Source organism: Phyllostomus hastatus, unplaced genomic scaffold (genome assembly GCF_019186645.2).
Source record: "Phyllostomus hastatus isolate PE091 unplaced genomic scaffold, TTU_PhHast_1.1 phas_contig_118, whole genome shotgun sequence".
Taxonomy (NCBI): Eukaryota; Metazoa; Chordata; class Mammalia; order Chiroptera; family Phyllostomidae; genus Phyllostomus; species Phyllostomus hastatus.
The window spans coordinates 1109921-1129752 of NW_025333543.1; the positions used below are offsets into that span (position 1 = coordinate 1109921).

At 38.5% G+C, this 19832-nt stretch overlaps 3 protein-coding genes across 20 annotated transcripts in view; all 3 read left to right on the plus strand.

Moving 5' to 3' along the window:
• Positions 1–19832, plus strand: part of CADPS2 (calcium dependent secretion activator 2) — a 586770-nt gene that overhangs the window by 179942 nt on the left and 386996 nt on the right. The window lies entirely within an intron of this gene.
• RNF148 (ring finger protein 148) lies at positions 11628–12539 on the plus strand. The gene has a single exon (XM_045847109.1). The coding sequence runs from the start codon at positions 11628–11630 to the stop codon at positions 12537–12539; it is 912 nt and encodes a 303-aa protein (XP_045703065.1).
• RNF133 (ring finger protein 133) lies at positions 15279–16409 on the plus strand. The gene has a single exon (XM_045847097.1). It carries the CDS (start codon positions 15279–15281, stop codon positions 16407–16409), a length of 1131 nt encoding a protein of 376 aa, XP_045703053.1.

The window sequence follows — 19832 nt, forward strand, 5'->3', positions numbered from 1 at the left end:
TCAGGTCCATCCGTGTTGTTACAAAGGGTAAAATTTTTTCTTTTTTATGGCCAACTACTATTCTGTTGCATAAATGACCTATAATTGTTTTATCCACTTATCTATTGATGGACACTGGGCTGCTTCCATATCTTGGTGATTATAAATAATGCTGCAGTGAACATAGGGGTGCTTCTGTTCTTTTGAATTAGTGTTTTGAATTTTTTCAGATAAATTCCCAGAAGTGAGATCACTGTGCGAAAAGTCAGATCCATTTTTAATTTTTGAGGTATCTCTGTACTGCTTTCCAAAGTGGTTGCACCAATCTGCATTCCCACCAGCAGTGAAGTAGGGTTCCCCTTTCTCCATCTCCTTGCCAGCACTTGTTGTTTGTTGATTTATTCATGATAACCATTCTGATCAGTGTGAAGTGATGTCTCATTTGGGTCTTAAATATTAGATCCAAAATCATAAAAATCCTAGAAGAAAACATAGGCACTAAAATCTTGGACCTTGCTTGTACCAATATTTTTACTGATATATCTCCTAAGGCAAGAGGAACAAAAGAAAAAATAAACAAATGGAACCACATCAAACCAAAAGTCATTACACAGCAAAGGAAGCCATCAATAAGATAAAAAGACAACCCACGGAATGGGAGAACATATTCACCAGTACATCTGATAAGGGGTTAATATCCATGATTTATAAAGAACTTACAAACTCAACACCAGAAAAACAACCCAACTGAAAAATGAGCAAAGCCTGAATACACACTTCTCCAAACAGGACATACAGATGGCAAATAGACATATGCAAAGATGCTCAACATCACTAATCATCAGAGAAATGCAAATTAAAAATATTTAAAAATAAAGATATGGCTTTCTGAAAATACTATTTGCTGTTTGCTGTTCTCAGTAAACTACTTAGGGTAAGTGTTCTCTTCCTGCCAAATCCCATTATGATGCATTTAATTACTTGCAGAAAATCTATCCAGTTGTTTTCAGGCAAATTCAGTATGTTTTGTGGGTTCCTTGAAATCTCTAATAATATCATAACCCTGGATATTGTGACTTGTGGAGTAATTTATTGAAGTCTCTTCCGTATTCCCTGCATCTTAGAGATGCTATCTGGCCAATGCTATGTGAATGTATTTGACTATTTTTCTTAGAAGAGTAGAGATTTCTGGATGTTTCAATATTCTTAACAGGCTGATCAACAGCAGATAGAGATCACCTGATTTTTTCTTCTCTAACTTAATGAAACTTATAACCCTTTTGAAATTTTAATTGGAACCTAGATGCTAGGATACATGCATACACCTAGTTTGTACATTATTCCTTTCTCCTGCCTAGATGATGACCTTTTTAAGAACAGGGCCATGTTGTGTCCCTTATAAATATAGGTTCTGGCTTATATCATTACCGTGTGTACAATGAGTATTACATGTTTGTTGTGGTTAGTGATTATTAAGTATCATTCCTTTGGGTAAACCTCAGGAATTTAGAACCTATAGTTGCCATTTTTTTCTTTTTGGTGGAGAGTTCCTCTCTCCATGGTCTCAGTCAGGGAAGGGATTCTCCAGACCAGGATAAATCATGATTAACTGAGCTAATCAAGATGAGTCTACTCTGATTTCCAGGCTCTATTGGTCATGCAGTTGTGAAGCACTGCTAGCCAGGGAGACATTGAAAGCCTGGTAGGTTTCTGGGGGAGGAGAATTCCTTGCTTTTATATAGAGAGATGGGAGGAGAAAAATCTTAGTGCTTCTGAGTGTGGTCTGCCATTCTGCCTATTGATACCTGGAACAACAGTAGCCACATGCAGGATCATGAAGGGAGCCTATGTAAGGAGAAACTCAACATACAGGTTTCCTTGCTATCCAAAAGCAGAGTGGTCTTATGAAACCTATCATAAGCTAAAATGGTGTAACACAAAGAAGCAATTACCATTAGTTTATATGGAAAAATTTTGAGTGTTTTCAGACCAAAAAATAAAGCAACCTACTAAATCAAAACTTAATTACTTCCAGTTTTACACTAAACATAACACCCTTATGGATTCTCTTAGATTTTTCTGATACCTTAGGACACATCTTGCTAATGGATGCACAAAATAACTCAACATAAAGCATGGATACTCACAGGCACAAATTTATGGCAAGGTGATGCAGAGATGCTGAGTGTGGTTCCTGGGGAAGGAGCCTGGTAGTGCCACTCTTGCTGCTTGGGGTGGGCACTGCCTCTATAATGACAGGCTACAAAACAAATACTGAATGTTATTTTCCATTTTTAACCTTTTTCATAAAGGTGAACATCCTCTTTGGATTTCCTTTGGTGAGTGAAAACAGGTAGGTTTTTGATAAAAGCAAACTTTCAAAAAGTCTGGGATACCTGTATAGAGGCCAAAGATCAAGATGGAAGAAGCAAGGCCTCTTGAACCACTGGATCAGTCAATTCCAGTAGCATGTTTCAGTCTTTAGCCTACCTGCAAAGTTCAGCAGAATGAAAGCCTCTCTAATACTTGGCTGTTAAAAAGAAAGAAATTCTATGTATTGAATAAGTGTTGTTAAAGAATAGATTAGAGTAGTATCTGTCATCCAGCACCCTTCCCTTCTTTTCCATTTAAACATCCTGGCCCCAGGAGGGAGGACTCAGATCTGGTCCCAAAAACATTTTTGTAATCAGGCTTCATGAACTAATAAGTGGTTTGTGCAGGTCTTTACTATTTCTATTCCAAGGAAAAGAGGAAATGAAGGTGGTTTGAGGGCATCATCCTTGATGGATACATTGTCAATTATAAAAGATTACTCCATGATGAAAGCTCAGACCTGATTGCCTATCAGATTAAGTGAGTTTTAGGGCTGTTCCATTGGAGCAGGTTTTCTTAGTCCTTAACATTTTGGACCAGATAATTATTTATTGCATAGGGCTGTCATGTACATTTTAGGATATTTAGTAACATCCCTGGCCTCTACCCATGAGATGCAAATAGTCTTTCCCATCATGACAATCAAGAATGTCTCCAGAAATAGCCAAATATCCCTTAGGAGGCAAAATTGCAAGCCTCCTAACCACTGCCACCTTGTGAATCATTGTGTTAGAGATAGAGATTGTTTCTTATAGGTACATTTGCCCTAAGACTCAGGCAGAAGAGACGGTAAGTCCTATCTACCATTGTTTTAAATACTTCATCTTATAGTGGGAAAAGTACAAAGAATTAGTAAATTCTTCCAATTGGTCTTTTCAATCATACAAAGAATCTTTAGATTTGAGGTATATTTTGAGTCCAAATATAGTTACTGTTTCAACTCTTCACCCTTAAAAATTTACTTTTTTAGCAGACTAAAAAAGTAAAGTTAGAATTACATTATTTTTTTAAAGATTGTATTTATTTTTTTAGAGAGGGGAAGGGAGGAAGAAAGGGAGGGAAACATCAATGTGTGGTTGCCTCTTGCAAACCACCTACTGGGGACCTGGCCTGCAACCCAGGCATGTTCCATAGACCGGGAACTGAACCCACGACCCTTTGTTTCTAAGGGCGGCACTCAACCACTGAGCCACATCAGCCAGGGAAGAATTACATTGTTTTTAAAATCCCATCCTCAAATGTTAAATAATCGCAAATTTAACAAACAGCCTCTAACATTATTATGAGGGAAATTCAGTTCTTCTTGCCAGTGAAGAATTACAGATCAGCAAACCTATTAGTGTGCAAAGTTTATTAGTGCTAAGTTCTCATGGAAAAGAATAGGCCTAGCTAAGGTGGGAGTGAAAGACAAGAGTTTGGGTGGCAAAAGGCATGGTAGCAAGAAGCATTGGGTCTTTTGTTCTGAGGATTTATGTAGTTGGCAGGATAGGAGTGAGGGAGTTACATTACTGATTGATGGATAAAGGTGGTGCCAGCTTCCCCTAGGGGCATGTGACTACCCAAACGTTAGATAGGTATGTGTGGGGGTTCTTTTCCAGGTAGTGGAAGTAGTACATAGAATTTCAAGGACTCCCCTCCTGCCTTTTAGGTCTTAGGTCGTTTAGGACACCTGGTAATCTTAGTAAGATTGTTACAGAAACTTACTGAACCCCAGTGTCAAGGTGTCTCCCATCCTGTACTATTATAATTTTGCTTGTGTTGTTCAGAATGCCTGGAAATCTTATTGGACCAGGATCCGGACTGCTGGGTCAATGGGTGAGACATGTGTTCCTTTGCTTCTAGCCTCCTGTGTTAAGTTCTTAGTTAGATTGTAATGGCAAGGGCTCTGACTTTACTTCCCTCTGGCCACTCATTCCTAGCTGCTATCTAACAATGTGATGATGTAAACTGTCTTAGTGTGGCTTCATTTTGTCTGTGTTCATAGAATAAGCCAGAAATTCACACTTTGTTTGAACCTGGGAAAACTCTACATGGAAAGATAGTTCAGATGTGAACAGAATAATGTCTCAATAAAAGTGTATGAATGGGGCAAGTTGATTGGTTCCAATTTTATTTTTAAAAGCAAGTGTTAACTAAAATATTGTGGATGAGTAAGTACTATAACTGATTTTGTCAAAATGACAAAATTCTGTCAACATGCCTCTGATTGAAATGTTGGTGTCTATTTGCACACTAGGAAATAGGGTCCATTTTCTCTTTTTGTATCCCCAGGGCTTTCCCACCTTCAGCTTTATAGCACGCCTGATGCAGAGGGTGCGTTCTACATAGTAAATAATAAATGTTAGAGCATTGCCAATTTATTGTCTCCCTGAAAGAGACATCCGGTGAAAATTTAAATAAAAGCAAACAAACATTAAAACATCTTTAAAGTAGTAAAGATACTATAGTTTACAACATTAAAGTAATGTAGCAAATTGTGGTCATCCTTTCCTCTGCCCACTAATGCCCTTCCATTTACCACATCTGTTTTCATTTTTTAGTCATGTTTTAAATTTTTCAGTTACGGTTGACATATAGTGTTATTAGTTCAGGTGCATTCCCCAGTGATTAGACATTACATAACTTACAAAGTGATCATCCCAATAAATCTTATACCCATCTGACACTATACATAGCTATTAGATTACTATTGGCGATATTCCCTATACTGTACTTTAAAGCCCCATGACTATTCTGTAACTACCTATTTGTACTTTTAAATCCCTTTACCTGTTTCACTCATCTTCCCAACCCCCTTTGCATCTGGCAACCATCAAAATGTTTTCTGTATCTATGAGTCTGTTTCTGTTCTGCTTGTTCATTTATTTTGATTTTTTTTGTCCTCACCCAAGGGTATTTTTTTCATTGCTTTTAGAGAGAGAGAGAGAGAGAGAGAGAAAGAGGAAGAGGAGAGACAGACAGACAGACAGACATCAGTGTGAGAGAGAAACATTGATCAGCTGCCCTCTCATACTCACCCCAACAGGGGATCAAACCCATAACCCACGTATGTGCCTGACTGGGAATCAAACCAGTGACCTTTTAGTCTGTGGAAATATGCTCCAAGAAACTGAATCACACTGGCCAGAGCCTTTATTTTGATTTATAGATTCAATTATTGATAAATATGTATTTATTGGCATTTTATTATTTATATTTTTTATCTTTTTTCTCTTGAAGAAAACCCTTTAACATTCCATATAATACTGGTTTGGTGGTGATATGCTCCTTTAGCTTTTTCTTGTTTGGGAAGCTCTTTATCTGTCCTTTAATTGTAAATGATAGCTTTGCCTGGTAGAGTAATTATTGTAGGTCCTTGTTTTTCATTACTTGGAATATTTCTTATTACTTCTTTCTGACCTGAAGTGTTTTTGTTGAGAAATCAGCTGACAGTCTTATGGGAGCTCCCTTGTAGTTAACTAACAGCTTTTCTCTTACTGCTTTTGAGGTTTTCTTTGTCTTTCACATTTTGTATATTAATTACAGTGTGTCTTGGTATGGGCCTCTTCAGGTTCACCTTGTTGAGGATTCTCTGTGCTTCCTGGACTTATGTGTCTATTTCCTTCACCAGGTTAGGGAAGTTTTCTGTCCTTTTTTTCAAATAGATTTCCAATTTCTTGCTCTTTTTCTTCTCCTTCTGGCACCCTCATGGTGAAAATGTTGGCATCCTTGAAGTTGTCCCAGAAGCTTCTTACACTATCTTCATATTTTTTTTTCTTTTTGCTGTTTTGATTGAGTGATTTTGCTTTCTTATATTCCAAATTGCTGATTTGATTCTCAGCATCATCTCCTCTATTGTTGATTCCCTGGAAAGTATTCTTCATTTTAGTTAGTGTATCTTTCAATTCTGACTGGTTCCTTTTATGGTTCCTATGTCCTTTTGCATGCTGTTGAAATTCTCGCCAAGTTCCCTGAGCATCCTTGTAACCATTGTTTTGAACTCTGTATCTGGTAGGTCACTTACCTCCATTTCATTTAGTTCTTTTTCTGACAGTTTCTCCTGTTCTTTCATTTGGGACGTTTTTCTTTATCTCTACATTTAGTCTCCTTCTCTGTGTTTATCTCTATGTATTAGGCAGAGCCGCTATGTCTCCTGGATTTGGTATTATAGCCTTGTATAGTAGGTGTCCTATAGTGTCCTATAGGGAGCAGTGGCACAACCTTCCCAGTCACCTGAGTAGGGCACTCCACGTGTACCCCTGTGTGGGCTGCATGCACTGTCCTGTTGTAATTGAACCTGGATTGCTATTGGTGTCACTTTGAGGGATTGACCCCAGGCCAGCTGGCTGTGAGGGCCAGCTGTGACTGCAGTGAAGGAGTAATTGTGCAGGAGCCAACCCTATAGAGCAGGACTTGCTTCAGTGGGACTTTGGTGCTCACCAAGTATTCCCCTTAAGTGTATTGCTTATGGAGATGGTGGGGTTGTAATCCTGCATGCTCTAAAGCTGTCCAGCAGGTGCACTGACTCTGGGGTCTCCTGGGAGGTGCAGTCAGCCACCATCCATGTCCTGCCTGGAGCCATCTGGCACAAGCTACAGAGTGATCTGCAGATGGCTGCTCCTTTTGCTGGGCTTGGAGGTGTCCAGGAGAGGCCAAGCTGTGAACCTAAGCAGGTTACTGCTAGTGCCAGGTCTGGGCCACTTGGCAAGAGATAGGAGGTAGGTACGTAGAAACCAGATACTGCCTGCTTGAGAGATTTTATGAAAGTCCAAAGCATGAGGCAGGAGAGACCAGTTGTATAGAAAAGCCTCTGGAAATGGCCTGAATGGGACCACAAGTTGGGTGAGGTGTGGTCTCAGGGAATCACTAGGGTGGGGCAAACAGTGTGAGCCAGGTTAATAGAGACTCAGGTATGGTGCCCTGCTGTCAGCTCTGTGGGGTGAGGAGGTGAAGCAGAAAAGGAAGGATGGCATCAGTAGCACTTATGTCTTGCAGAAAGCTGCCCCACCCCCAGTTCTCTCCCAAACAATACAGTTCCTCCCCACATGTTCCTGGTTCCTTTCAAGCTGCTGCCACGGCACTGGAGCTCAGAGGGAGTGAGTCTGTGTGTGGCCCCTTAGGAAAAACTGCTTGGGACTCTAGAAGCTCTCCATCTCATTCAGGCACAATCCCTGCTAGTTTTTACAACCAGAAGTTATGGGGACTTGTCTTTCTTGCTCTGGAATCCTGGGCTGGGGTATCTGGTGTGGGCTGTGACCCCTTGCTGCTCAGGGGGTCCTCCACAGCCAAGATACATATCGCTCCTGATCTTAAACCACCACACATGGGTGTGGGACCACCCAGTTCTGCATCTCCGCCCCTCCTACTAGTCTCCATGTGGCTTCTTCTTTAAATCCCTAGTTGTAGTCCTTCCATTCAGCTAGATTTCAGGCTGTTCTAAATGCTGGTTGTTTTGTAGTATCGTTGTAATTTTGATGTCTCTACCTCTACTGTTTCATGAGTTTGAGCTACTGTTTTCTTCTGCCTAAGCTCATCTCACCACTTCATTCTCCTCCTTCTCTAATCCATTTTCCATATAAGGCAGTCAAAGTACACTTATTAAAAGGTGAACATTTTGAGACACTTAAATGTCACTTCCCCAGCCTGGAACCCTTCAGTCTTTCTCTTGTCCTTAGGACATAATCCCAAATCCTGACTAATGTTTGTGACCCTGAACACTGATTGCTATTTGCCTTTCCTCCATCATCACCCTTGGCTCTCTCCTCTCTCACTTTGCCAAAGTTATGTTTATTCACTTTCTTTAACTTGCCATTTTCTTTCCTATGTTAGGGTTTTGAAACTGCTGTTTCCTTTGCCTGAAATCTTCCTATCTCATTCTTTGCTTAGGCAATTCTGATATATCTTTCAAGTCTCAGCCTAAGTGTCACTTTCTTAGAGAGCAATGCCCTGGACCTCTAACCAGAGTTCAATTCCCCATTACAACTGTTCTTTCTCTTGATACTCTGCATTTTCCTTTCAGAGCCCTTATAACAATTTGCAGTTATACATTTGTGTGTGTAGTAGTTTAAAATCTGCTCTTACTGGATAATGTGCTCTATAAAGTAGGCGTATGTCTGTTTTCTTCTTTGATATAGGAGCCACATTAGTATTTATCTAGTACATTGTATAATCTCAGGAGCTATTTTAGTGAATAAAGTTGAATTCACTTTGCAAGATGACAATACATCAGGCTAACAATGTAAGTTTATTACATTGTCCTCATGTTGAGTCGTTAGGCCTGGGTAAGCATTTGATATTGGGATAGAGTAGGAATGATTTGTTCCTGCGTCCCATAAATGGTATTTTAGATAGCATACCATATATGAAAACTGGCAACTGGCCAGGTACATACACTAATACATGATTTCTGCTTTCCCAGACAGATTAAAAAAAAAAAAGTGAGTGTAAATGTAGTTAGGCAGCTTTTCTTTCTTGTTTTTTTTAAATTAATTTTTAAATATATTTCATTGATTATGCTATTACAGATCTCCCATTCGCCCCCACCCCCCGCAGCCTTTATTTCCCTCTGTCCTGCATACTTTCTCCCACCCGCATTTCCCCCTTTTAGTTAATGTTCATGGGTCTCACATATAAGTTCTTTGGCTTCTCCATTTCCTATACTTTTCTTAACTTCCCCCTGTCTATTTTCTACCTACCAGTTATGCTACTTATTCTCTGCACCTTTTCCCCCTCTTTCCCCCCTCCCACTCTTCTGCTGATAACCCTCCATGTGATCTCCATTTTTGTGATTCTGTTTCTGTTCTAGTTGTTTGCTTAGTTTGTTTTTGTTTTAAGTTCTGTTGTTAATAACTGAGTTTGTTGTCATTTTATTGTTCATACTTTTATCTTCTTTTTCATAGATAAGTCCCTTTAACATTTCATATAATAAGGGCTTGGTGATAATGAACCCCTTTAACTTGACCTTATCTGGGAAGCACTTTATCTGTCCTTCCATTCTAAATGAAAGCTTTGCTGGATAGAGCAATCTGGGATGTAGGTCCTTGCCTTTCATGACTTGGAATACTTCTTTCCAGGCCCTTCTTGCCTGCAAGTTCTCTTTTGAGAAATCAGCTGACAGTCTTGTGGGAACTCCTTTGTAGGTTACTGTCCCCTTATCTCTGGCTGCTTGTAAGATTCTCTCCTTATCTTTACTCTTGGCTAATGTAATTATGTGTCTTGGTGTGTTCCTCCTTGGGTCCAACTTCTTTGGGACTCTCTGAGCTTCCTGGACTTTCTTGAAGTCTGTTTCCTTTGCCAGTTTAGGGAAGTTCTCATTCATTATTGATTCAAATAAGTTTTCCATTTCTTGCTCTTCCAGCTCTCCTTCTGGCACTCCTATGATTTGGATGTTGGAAAGTTTAAAGTTGTCCTAGGGGTTCCTGAGTCTCTCCTCATTTTTTTGAATTCTAGTTTCTTCATTCTGTTATGGTTGAATGGTTCTTTCTTCCTTCTGGTCCACACCATTGATATGAGTTATGGTTTCCTTCCCATCACTGTTGGTTCCCTGTACATTTTCCTTTATGTCACTTAGCATAGACTTCATTTTTTCATCTAATTTGCAACCATAGTCAACCAATTCTGTGAGCATCCTGATGACCAGTGTTTTGAACTGTGTATCTGATAGATTGGCTATCTCTTTGTTGCTTAGTTGTAATTTTTCTGGAGCTTTGATCTGTTCTTTCATTGGGGCCATTTTTTTTTTTAACGAAGTAAGGGGTGGAGCCTTAGGTGTTCACTTGGTTGGGGCAACCTATCTCGCTGCGTTGTGATGCTGTGTGTAGGGGAGGGGTCCAAGAAGGAATAATGGTGCTTGCTCCTCTCTCTGCTGGTTTTCAGCCACTTCCCCTGCTACCCACAATCAAATTGGGCCCTTTTCGTGCTGATTCCTGGGTGAGTGGGCTTGTGTAAGTTCTAGGAACTTGTGGGCCTCTCCAATGAACTTTCCTGTGAAGCTGGGAGTTTCTTCCACTGGTGCCTCAATCCCCACAGCTGTTTTCAGTCAGAGGCTTTGTGGCTTTATTTCCCTGTGGTGGAACCGTGGGTTGTGTGGTCTGTCTCCCTCTCCAGTTGTTCCTCCCAGTTTATCTGCACACAAATGTGGGACTGCTCTGTCTATCAGCCACTGCCTTGCTTTGAGTCCTCTCTATACGACTGCCTGTCTCTGCCCCTGCTACTGGTCTGGATGAATATTTTTTCTTTAACTCCTTGGTTGTCGGACTTCCATACAGCTCAATTTTCTGTCAATTCTGGTTGTTTTTTGTTTTTAAATTTGTTGTTGCCCTTATTTTGGTTGTGCAAGGAGGCACAATGTGTCTACCTATGCTTCCATCTTGGCTGGAAGTCCGATGTGGTTCAAATCTAATTTATTTTTATTTTTAAAAATTATTTTATTGTTGTTCAGTTACAGTTGTCTGCATTTACTTCCCACCACTTCCCCCGACACCAGCCAACTACCTCTCTCCTTTGCTTTCACCCCACCCCTTGGTTTCATCCATGTGTCCTTTATAGTTCCTGAAAACCCTTCAACCCATTATCCCCTCCTACTTCCCCTCTGTTTACTGTCAGATTGTTCTTAATTTCAATGTCTCTGGTTATATTTTGCTTGCTTTTTTCTTTTGTTGATTAGGTTCCAATTAAAGGTGAGATCATATGGTACTTGTTCCTCACTTCCTGGCTTATTTCACTTAGTATAATGTTGTCCAGTTCCGTCCATGCTGTTACAAAGGGTAGGAGCTCCTTCTTTCTCTCTGTTGCATAGTATTCCATTGTGTAAATGTACAATAGTTTTTTTATCCACTCATTTATTGATGGGTACTTGGGCAGCTTTTCATTCTATGTTGAACTAGGAAAGTAACCCAAGACTTTAACCAAAATTCGTATCTATTTATTACCTTAGAGTTTATTCAAATTGTTATATGAGTCATTGCTTAGTAGCTTTTTTGGCCAATAGGATTTCAGTATGCATTGCACTAATGTAAACTCTTGGATTGGCTTAACTACCTCTGATGTCACAATTTACCCATTAGGAAGTCATAATTTTCTTGAAATCACATTGTACTAACAACAACTCTTTTTTAGAAAGGTAATCTACCTAAAATAAAAATACTGGAAGGAGCAAGATGCCTTTGATCCATTCAGGGCTTTTCTGTTAATATGTTTTAATTATCAACCATTAACAATCAAAGCTAGCTTCTTTACTTTCTTTTATAATTGACGTTTTGTTTTTCATGTTTGTCAGTGAATAGACAAGTGGAGGTATGAGGCTACTTACAATTACTCCTTCAATTCATAGTTCTGTTTCATCTCGACTGTTGAGGCTTAGCATCTTTCTACTGCTTACCATCCCTGACTCAAAAGGAAAAGCAATTTGGACAGCTCACCTGAATATAACATTTCAGGTGGGAAACCGCATTATATCAGAATTAGGAGAGAATGGAGTGTTCGGGAATCATTCTCCTCTGGAAAGGGTGTCTGGTGCTGTGGTACTTCCTGAAGGATGGAATCAGAATGCTTGTAATCCTATGACCAATTTCAGCAGGCCTGAACAGGCAGACTCTTGGTTGGCCCTCATTGAACGGGGAGGCTGTACTTTTACACGTAAAATCAACGTGGCAGCAGAGAAGGGAGCAAATGGTGTGATCATCTATAACTATCCAGGTACGGGCAACAAAGTATTTCCCATGTCTCACCAGGGAACAGGAAATACAGTTGCAGTGATGATAGGCAACTTGAAAGGCATGGAACTTTTGCACTTGATTCAAAAAGGAGTTTATGTGACAATCATCATTGAAGTGGGGAGAATGCACATGCCATGGCTGAGCTATTACCTCATGTCTCTGCTTACCTTCTTGGCTCCTACAGTTGCCTACCTTTTCTTGTACTGTACCTGGAGACCTAGAGTGCCCAATGCTTCCACCAGAAGGCGGAGACAGATAAAGGCATATGTGAAGAAAGCAATTGCTCAGCTTGAACTGCGAGTGCTCAAAGAAGGGGATAAGGAACTAGATCCAAACGAACACAGTTGTGTTGTTTGCTTTGACGTATACAAACCCCAAGACGTAGTGCGTATTTTAACTTGCAAACATTTTTTCCATAAGATGTGCATTGACCCTTGGATTTTAGCCCGCAGGACATGCCCCATATGCAAGTGTGACATTCTGAAAACTTAAGAAACCTAGAGAATTTTCTGAAGATGTAACAAAGTCTTTTCAAAGATTAAAATTAGGTAAATTCTGTTAGCGCTGTATGTAGAGAGAAAATTTAACTCCAGCTTCTCTACCCAAGTATTAAACAGAGTGAAATTCATGTTTCTAAAATAAAATTCCATATCATACCAACCTATTTGAACTTGTTTTTCTAATAAGTTTTAATTTTTATACATTTTTGCTCTAATCCAAATAAGGACATTAGTGTATGTTAAAAGCAGATTAGTTTTTATCTTCAAATTACAATGTTTGTGAAATTGATGCCACAGAGAATGTCATATTTTAAGGATTTTCATACTAATTTTATACTTTGTTACCATATTTTGTTTAATATTTGATATCTAATAATATCTCTGCTCAATAAACTTTAATATAGGATTAGATCTTAATTCTCCATCACTAATTAATTTTATTAATAACCAAGGAATATGGTTTCCAAGGTTACTGAATGGGTAGGTAATAGTTCTAAATAATTATTTAGATGATAACATTTTTTATTATGTAACTAATAATATTTTAAATTACTATAGGTCTCATTAAGGGTAGCATTGCAAAAAATTGCCTTTGTTTGCCAGAGTCCTTGAAATCCTAGCATAGTGCATAAGCTATGGTTGTCACATTTTCCTTCTAGAAATAAACTAGTAAATGCTTCTCAAAATGGTGGTGAGTGCCTCTCTTTGACAGTGCAGAGCTGAAATTTTCAATTGCCTTTCCAAATTGTATCTTTTGCTTTACTTTGCCTCTGCTTTTTAAATATGTGAATAAATACCTGTGAGAGGCTGAATGATTTTGGTTCTGTTGTTTTGATGAAATCTCTCTTTATGGACAATATACTAAACCATTCATGTCCAACTTGGTACTTTGTGAGTCCACACACTATGTACTATACTGTCTTTTAAAAGAATAATTGTATAGAAATACAGTCAGATTAATGACCTATGATAAAAATGATCATTATTAGCTGAAGGTTTCAAGTCAGTATTTTTTTTATGCCTTTTTTGCTGGGTCCATAGAGCCCTTTTCTCCTTCCTCTTTCTTGCCTCAAGTCGTCACGTTGTTGATTCACATTTCATAAGAAGTATTACCATCCATTGTCCTGGTGAGACCCAAATCAAAAGTGTCTCTTAGCATTGTGTGCATAGAGGTCAGAGACATTTAAGTTCAAGGCCAAAGTCCTTCAGTGGTTTCCTAGCTGGTGAATAAGAACCACTGAGGTATACCTCCAGGAAAGTGTATGGCAGCACCAGGGACTGCTCATGTTTATTAGTTCACAAGTCACTCTTTGGCTCTGAGGTCATACTGCGCCATTGACATAAGTCTAGGTAAAATACAGGCAGAACTGGCAGTGTGTATGTGAGGTCTTCCTCCATGGATGTTTGTTGATTTTAGATATTTTATTAAAAAGTATCTATGATATTTAATAGTCACTGCTCTTTGTGGTTAATTTTAAGTGGGGACCTTGAAGCTTTTCTTTCTAGAATCAGTAGTTATATTTTGTTTACAATGAGTTGTACTAATCTAATACTGCTATATTTAACCTTTCCTCTTTATAGCCTATATACTTCCTCGTCTTCTCTCAAAATATTGTTCAATTAGTAACATGTTAGGGTCCACAGAAAAATGAGAGTAGTGCTTGTCTTTACTGCTGTTGTTGCTATGTATGATCAATGTAACAGTGAGGAAGTGAGGCTGAAGTAATCTAACAGGATATTCTACATTTATTTATTTATTTATTTTGTGTTGATTTTAGACAGAGGAGATGGGAGGGAGAAACAGAGACAGAATCATCGATGTGAGAAACACCAATTTGAGAAACATTTGACCTGTTGCCTCTTGCATGCACCCCGACCTGGGACCCAACCTGCAACCCAGGCATGTGTCCTGACTGAGAACTGAACCCACCTCCTTTTGGTTTGTGGGACGATGCCCAACCAACTGAGCCACACAGGCTAGGGTTAGGATACACTACTTTTAAAAATCAAATCCAAATGAAACCGGCAAACTTCTAAGCAAACTTTTATTAAGTAAATTTAGTACAGTGGTTTATATGATAAATAAAAAATTTGCATTGTGACTAAATGTGAGTTAAAATGGTGTTACATAGTTTATCCTTTTTACCTATTTGGTCTCAGTGCTAATTTTAAATTATTTTGTTAAAACTCGTCATTTTGTTGAAAATATTTCTTTTGAAGAAAAATTGTAGTTATATAGCTTTCTTGCATATGGGTTTTAAAATGCAGGTGTATGAGTTTTATATTTAATTTTTAGTTTAATGTGGTGCCTGCTAACATTATATGTCACTCAGAGAGGGATTCCTTCTTATAACAGCATATAAATCACCCATAACAACATTTGAAACTTTCAAGACAATACATTCTACAGGATGCCCTAAGCTGTCATCTAATTGGCTGTGTTGCCTTTTATGTCATAATCATATCACCCAACAGTAAGCATATCTAGAGTTGCCATGGTGAGACCAGGATTTTTTTCCCCAATGTGAAGTTTTTCTCTCTCTGCCTCTAATTAAACATCTGAAACTCATGCGACGTCTTTAAGAATTTTTCACAAAAACATGCTGGAAGACAGTGGAACTTGTTTTCACCCAGGAGATTTTTTTATTTTGTTATTGTAAATTGATTGTCAACAGATGTGGAAGCCACATCTTTTCACTGAATTGGTCCTTTGGTTACTAGGCAGAGAGAGATGAATCTCCTCCAGGTTGGCACTCAGAGAAACAACACTGCATCTTCCTGGCTTGTGAAATTCAGTGTTCTTTGGCTTTTTAGTCAGAGCTGTTGTAAAGCCAGCACTGTTTGGACCGCATACATGAACATATCATTTCATATTGGGAATCGCATGCTGTCAGAGTTAGGGGAAACTGGAGTGTTTGGAAGAAGCTCCACTTTGAAGAGAGTGACAGGAGTTGTTGTGCCACCAGATGGAAAACCACAAAATGCCTGTAATCCCAATACCAGTTTCAGCAGATCAAAGAACTCAGAGACGTGGCTTGCACTTATTGAACGGGGAGGCTGTTCCTTCACACAGAAAATTAAGGTGGCCGTTGAGAAGGGAGCCAGTGGAGTGATCATCTATAACTTTCCAGGAACTGGCAATCAGGTTTTTCCTGTGTCTCATCAGACATTTGAAGACATTGTTGTAGTGATGATTGGTAACATAAAAGGCATGGAGATTTTGCATTTAATTCGGAAGGGAGTTCATGTTACAGTCATAGTTGAGGTGGGGAGAAAACACATCATCTGGATGAATCACTATTTTGTCTCTTTTGTGATTGTCACAACTGCTACTTTAGCATACTTCATCTTTTATCATATTCGAAGATTTTGGGTAGCAAGGATTCAGAGCAGGAGATGGCTGCGGTTAGAGACAGATCTCAAGATAGCATTTAGCCAGCTCCAACTTCGGGTACTGAAAGAAGGGGATGAGGAAGTAAGTCCAGACGGAGATAGTTGTGTAATTTGCTTTGAACTCTACAAGCCTGATGACACAATTCGTATTCTGACTTGTAAACATTTTTTCCACAAGAATTGCATTGACCCCTGGATTCTAGCCCATGGAACATGCCCCGTGTGCAAATGTGACGTTCTTAATGCTTTGGGGATTCAAGTGGATATTGAAGATGGAACACAATCATTGCAAGTTCTGATGTCAAATGAGTGGCCTGGTATTTTATCACCTAGTGAAGACGGGACAAATAATGAACTTCCTCCTGCAAGAGAGTCAGATAAAGTGACCCACATGGAGGAGGTAGAGGAGCACACTACTTCTCAGAATGACAGCCAGCCTAACTCCGTAGATGCTCATCCTTTACCTTGATAGCATGACCTTTGAGGAAGTGGATTAAACCTCTTTGTCAAATCAGGTTCTAATACTGACAAAGAGTTTGTTTGAAGTGTGGTTTTTGTGTCCTTTTTTGTTACTTTGGTAATTTTCTTCATTCTTTGTCAATCCCTAAAGACAGAAAAACAAAAAAAAAAGCCTAGCAAGATGTTTTTGTTTGTTTTTGTTTTTTATCTTTGCTAAATGTAAATTTTTGTTGGTGTATGTAACTCCTGTGACTATGTATGTTTATTTCTATGTATACATGCATGTTAAAACCAAGGATAAACATTTTTTCCTAGATGATTTTTGTACATATATTGGGCTCTATTTTAGTAAGAATATTGCTAATATATTTGCAAGCTCCTTATGATCCAAAAACTGTTATTTAAGTTTGAAAAACATAAATTTTGTTTTAGGAAGAGTAAAATGTATCTTTTGATATTTATAGTGCAATATAGTAATTTTGACATTCATTGTGTTTTTTCATTTTTCTCATGAAAGTCTTACTCTTGATAAAGAGTTCTGCTTAAGTAATTAGTACATTTTATGTGATCTGCATATGCATAGTGATAGCAATTTTAAATACTAGCACTCTTTAAGTGAACAGCAAATATTTCAGTGCCAACTATGATATTTCTTATCATAGTTGTTCATGTTCATAATGTGTACAAAGGCTTAAATGATGAAGAGTTTCTATGACATTTAGTCATGGTATATTTACTTCCTGTATATTTGGTACTACCTAGTTTATTTATTTATTTAGCCATTAAATAAAATACTTAAGCCCTGGCTGGTGGCTCAGTTGGTTGGAGCATTGTCCCATATACCAAAAGGTTGTATGTTTGGTTTCTAATCAAGGCATATACCTAGGTTATGGGTTCTAACCCTGGTTGGGGTGCATACAGAAGGCAACTGATTGATGTTTCTCTCTCACATAGATGTTTTTTTCTCTCTCTAAAATCAGTAAACATATCCTTGGTTAAGGATTAAAAAATAAAAATAAAATACTTAAAATATGCTTGATTATTTTGGAGATAAGTATCACAATATAGAAACTATTATGACATTTTGGGATTCTGTTTTGTTCACTGTATAGCCAGGAATATGATGCAGAGCTGGGCACTCAGTATGTTTGAGTGAATGAATAATGAAAAAGATCTTTTTCATAATCTAACTATTATGTGTTAATCTGGAAAAACTGGGCTGAATCACAATCTTACAAATTAATGGGAACCAAATCCTGAAAATTTCCATTCTAAATCACTTAGACAAAGTAGAAAATTACAATTATTAGCCCAGAATTCATTATTATAATTTAACATGCATAATTTTAATGGGGAGCTTTGACCTCCCCAGGGCTGACAGTGATACACAAATTCTTGTGAACTGTAGTGAGAAAGCTCTATTAAGAGGAATTTGTGAGTTACTCAGCATTAACAATATTGAAATTCAGAGACGGGCAGAAGGAGTAATTGTTTCTCAGAGCAATGCTAAGGAAAACTGTTTAAGAGAGGAAAGGAGACTCAAGGCCAGGGAAAACCAGGACACAGCCAAAAGTGGGAAAATGACCAGGTGGAGGTGATGCCTTGCTTGGTACACACAGGCTTTTTTGTACCCAACCCTAGAGAGCTTTTGACTTAATCATAAGAGCTGCTCTTTGAAAGGACTGCATAGCACCAGTACTGGAGGATTGAGCAGGAACACCCTCTTGAGCTTCTTTGTGAGTTTACTCTGGGAAAGTCAGGTCATTTCCTGAGGGACCAAAGATCACATCAAAGAAACAGGACCCTGAGGACCCTGTGAGAGCCACTTCTCATAGAATCAGCTCCTGAGCAAGAGAAGCTGTTGACATCTCTGGGGCTGGCAGCTCATGGGCATAGCTAGAATGACTTCCACTGGTTGTCCGAACAGATTATTGGAATAATGAAAATGAATGCATCTGGTAGTTCTGGCAGTCCCCAACCAAACCCGCAGATCAGTGCAGCTCTTTGTACTCTTAGCACATTCAGTGTGGGGTACACGTTCCAAGGTAGACCTAGCACTTGAAGAATTTGTCACTCCTCATACTAACATTGCCATTGCAATCTCTTTCCATTATTTCTCTGCACCCTCATTGGTTTTTTTTCCTTTCTTTCCCTTTTTTTTTCTTTGTTCATCACTGTCAACCTTAAATCTTACCCTCGTGTAAGAAATTAGCATGTACACACTTTTATAATTAGATGTCTCTTGCTAACATGGACACTTCACATTTAAAGCAGTGTGCTTGTCCTGATTTGAGAATTTTCAATGTTCTTTAAAGAGTAGTTAGAATCTGTGTGTTAGGTGGGGAAGGAAAGATCAAGTGAGTGAAATTGGGAACTCTCATTGCCGAGTGCTTACCATGTAGCAGGCAGCGGACTAAGCGCTTTCCAAGCTATTTCTTATGTCAGAACAAAAATAGCAGTTAAATCTTCACAATGTTGAAAACAGATCAATAAACCACTTTCACTCTGAGTTTCACTCTGAGTTTAATAACTGGAACCTGGAAATAGCACCGATATGTCAAATGTTAGGTACTATTCATTGTAGTAGTTTTTACCTAGTCTGTGGGCTACACTGTTTTCTCTCAGAGATGCAAATATATTTTACCATAGTGATATGGGACTATAAAGTGAATTATTTTGCTCCTAATACCAGAGTCATATGAATTTCCCTTCTATTTCTCCTTTGTATATACTTTTTCATTCTTAGGTAATAAAATTGATTCCCCATGCCCACCCTCTGCTAGGTAGGGTGGTGATGTTCCTTATAAAAATTAAACTTTATCTTTTCTCTATTACTGGAATAAATTGGGTTTAACATTTAGTAAAGTAAAAATGATTCTAAAGCACTGACCACTCATTGACTGTTTTAGGTGAATTTATCTATGCAGTTACTCATATTACAAGACATATTAACTACACTGATAGTGTATCTGTTCCTTGCTGTAGAATCATCATAATGCATGCACACTGTAGAGAGATGTTGGTCAGCCGTGACATTTTCAGTATGTGAGTACTTCAGAGAATTTAGTAAGCTAGAGGTCTGGCATTTCTGATAGTATTTAAGCTTCGTGTAGAGTTACGGTGTTTTCTTACTGTACAGACTCACTGGTTTTTGAAGCAGCACACAGGAATCAAATGGAGGAAAGGATCAGAGTTTTGGGAAGCACTGAAGTAAAATGAAGAAGGCTTTACATGTTGATACTGTGAAAGTCGTTTTAGCGGTGACTCCATGAGCTTGCTTTATGTTTGCCATGAGCACCGGTTTTTGTATTAGGATTTATTTGGTTTTGCATTTACTGTATATTTTAAGCAGTTAGTGCTTAGTGATAAAAATAGGATTATGTATTATTACAGTTACTGGTACAGAACTATCTTAAAATGCAAACCTGGTTTT

Bases quoted from the DNA above. Each gene is read 5' to 3' on its own strand.
- RNF148 (XM_045847109.1), top strand. From the start codon at position 11,628: ATGAGGCTACTTACAATTACTCCTTCAATTCATAGTTCTGTTTCATCT.
- RNF133 (XM_045847097.1), top strand. From the start codon at position 15,279: ATGAATCTCCTCCAGGTTGGCACTCAGAGAAACAACACTGCATCTTCC.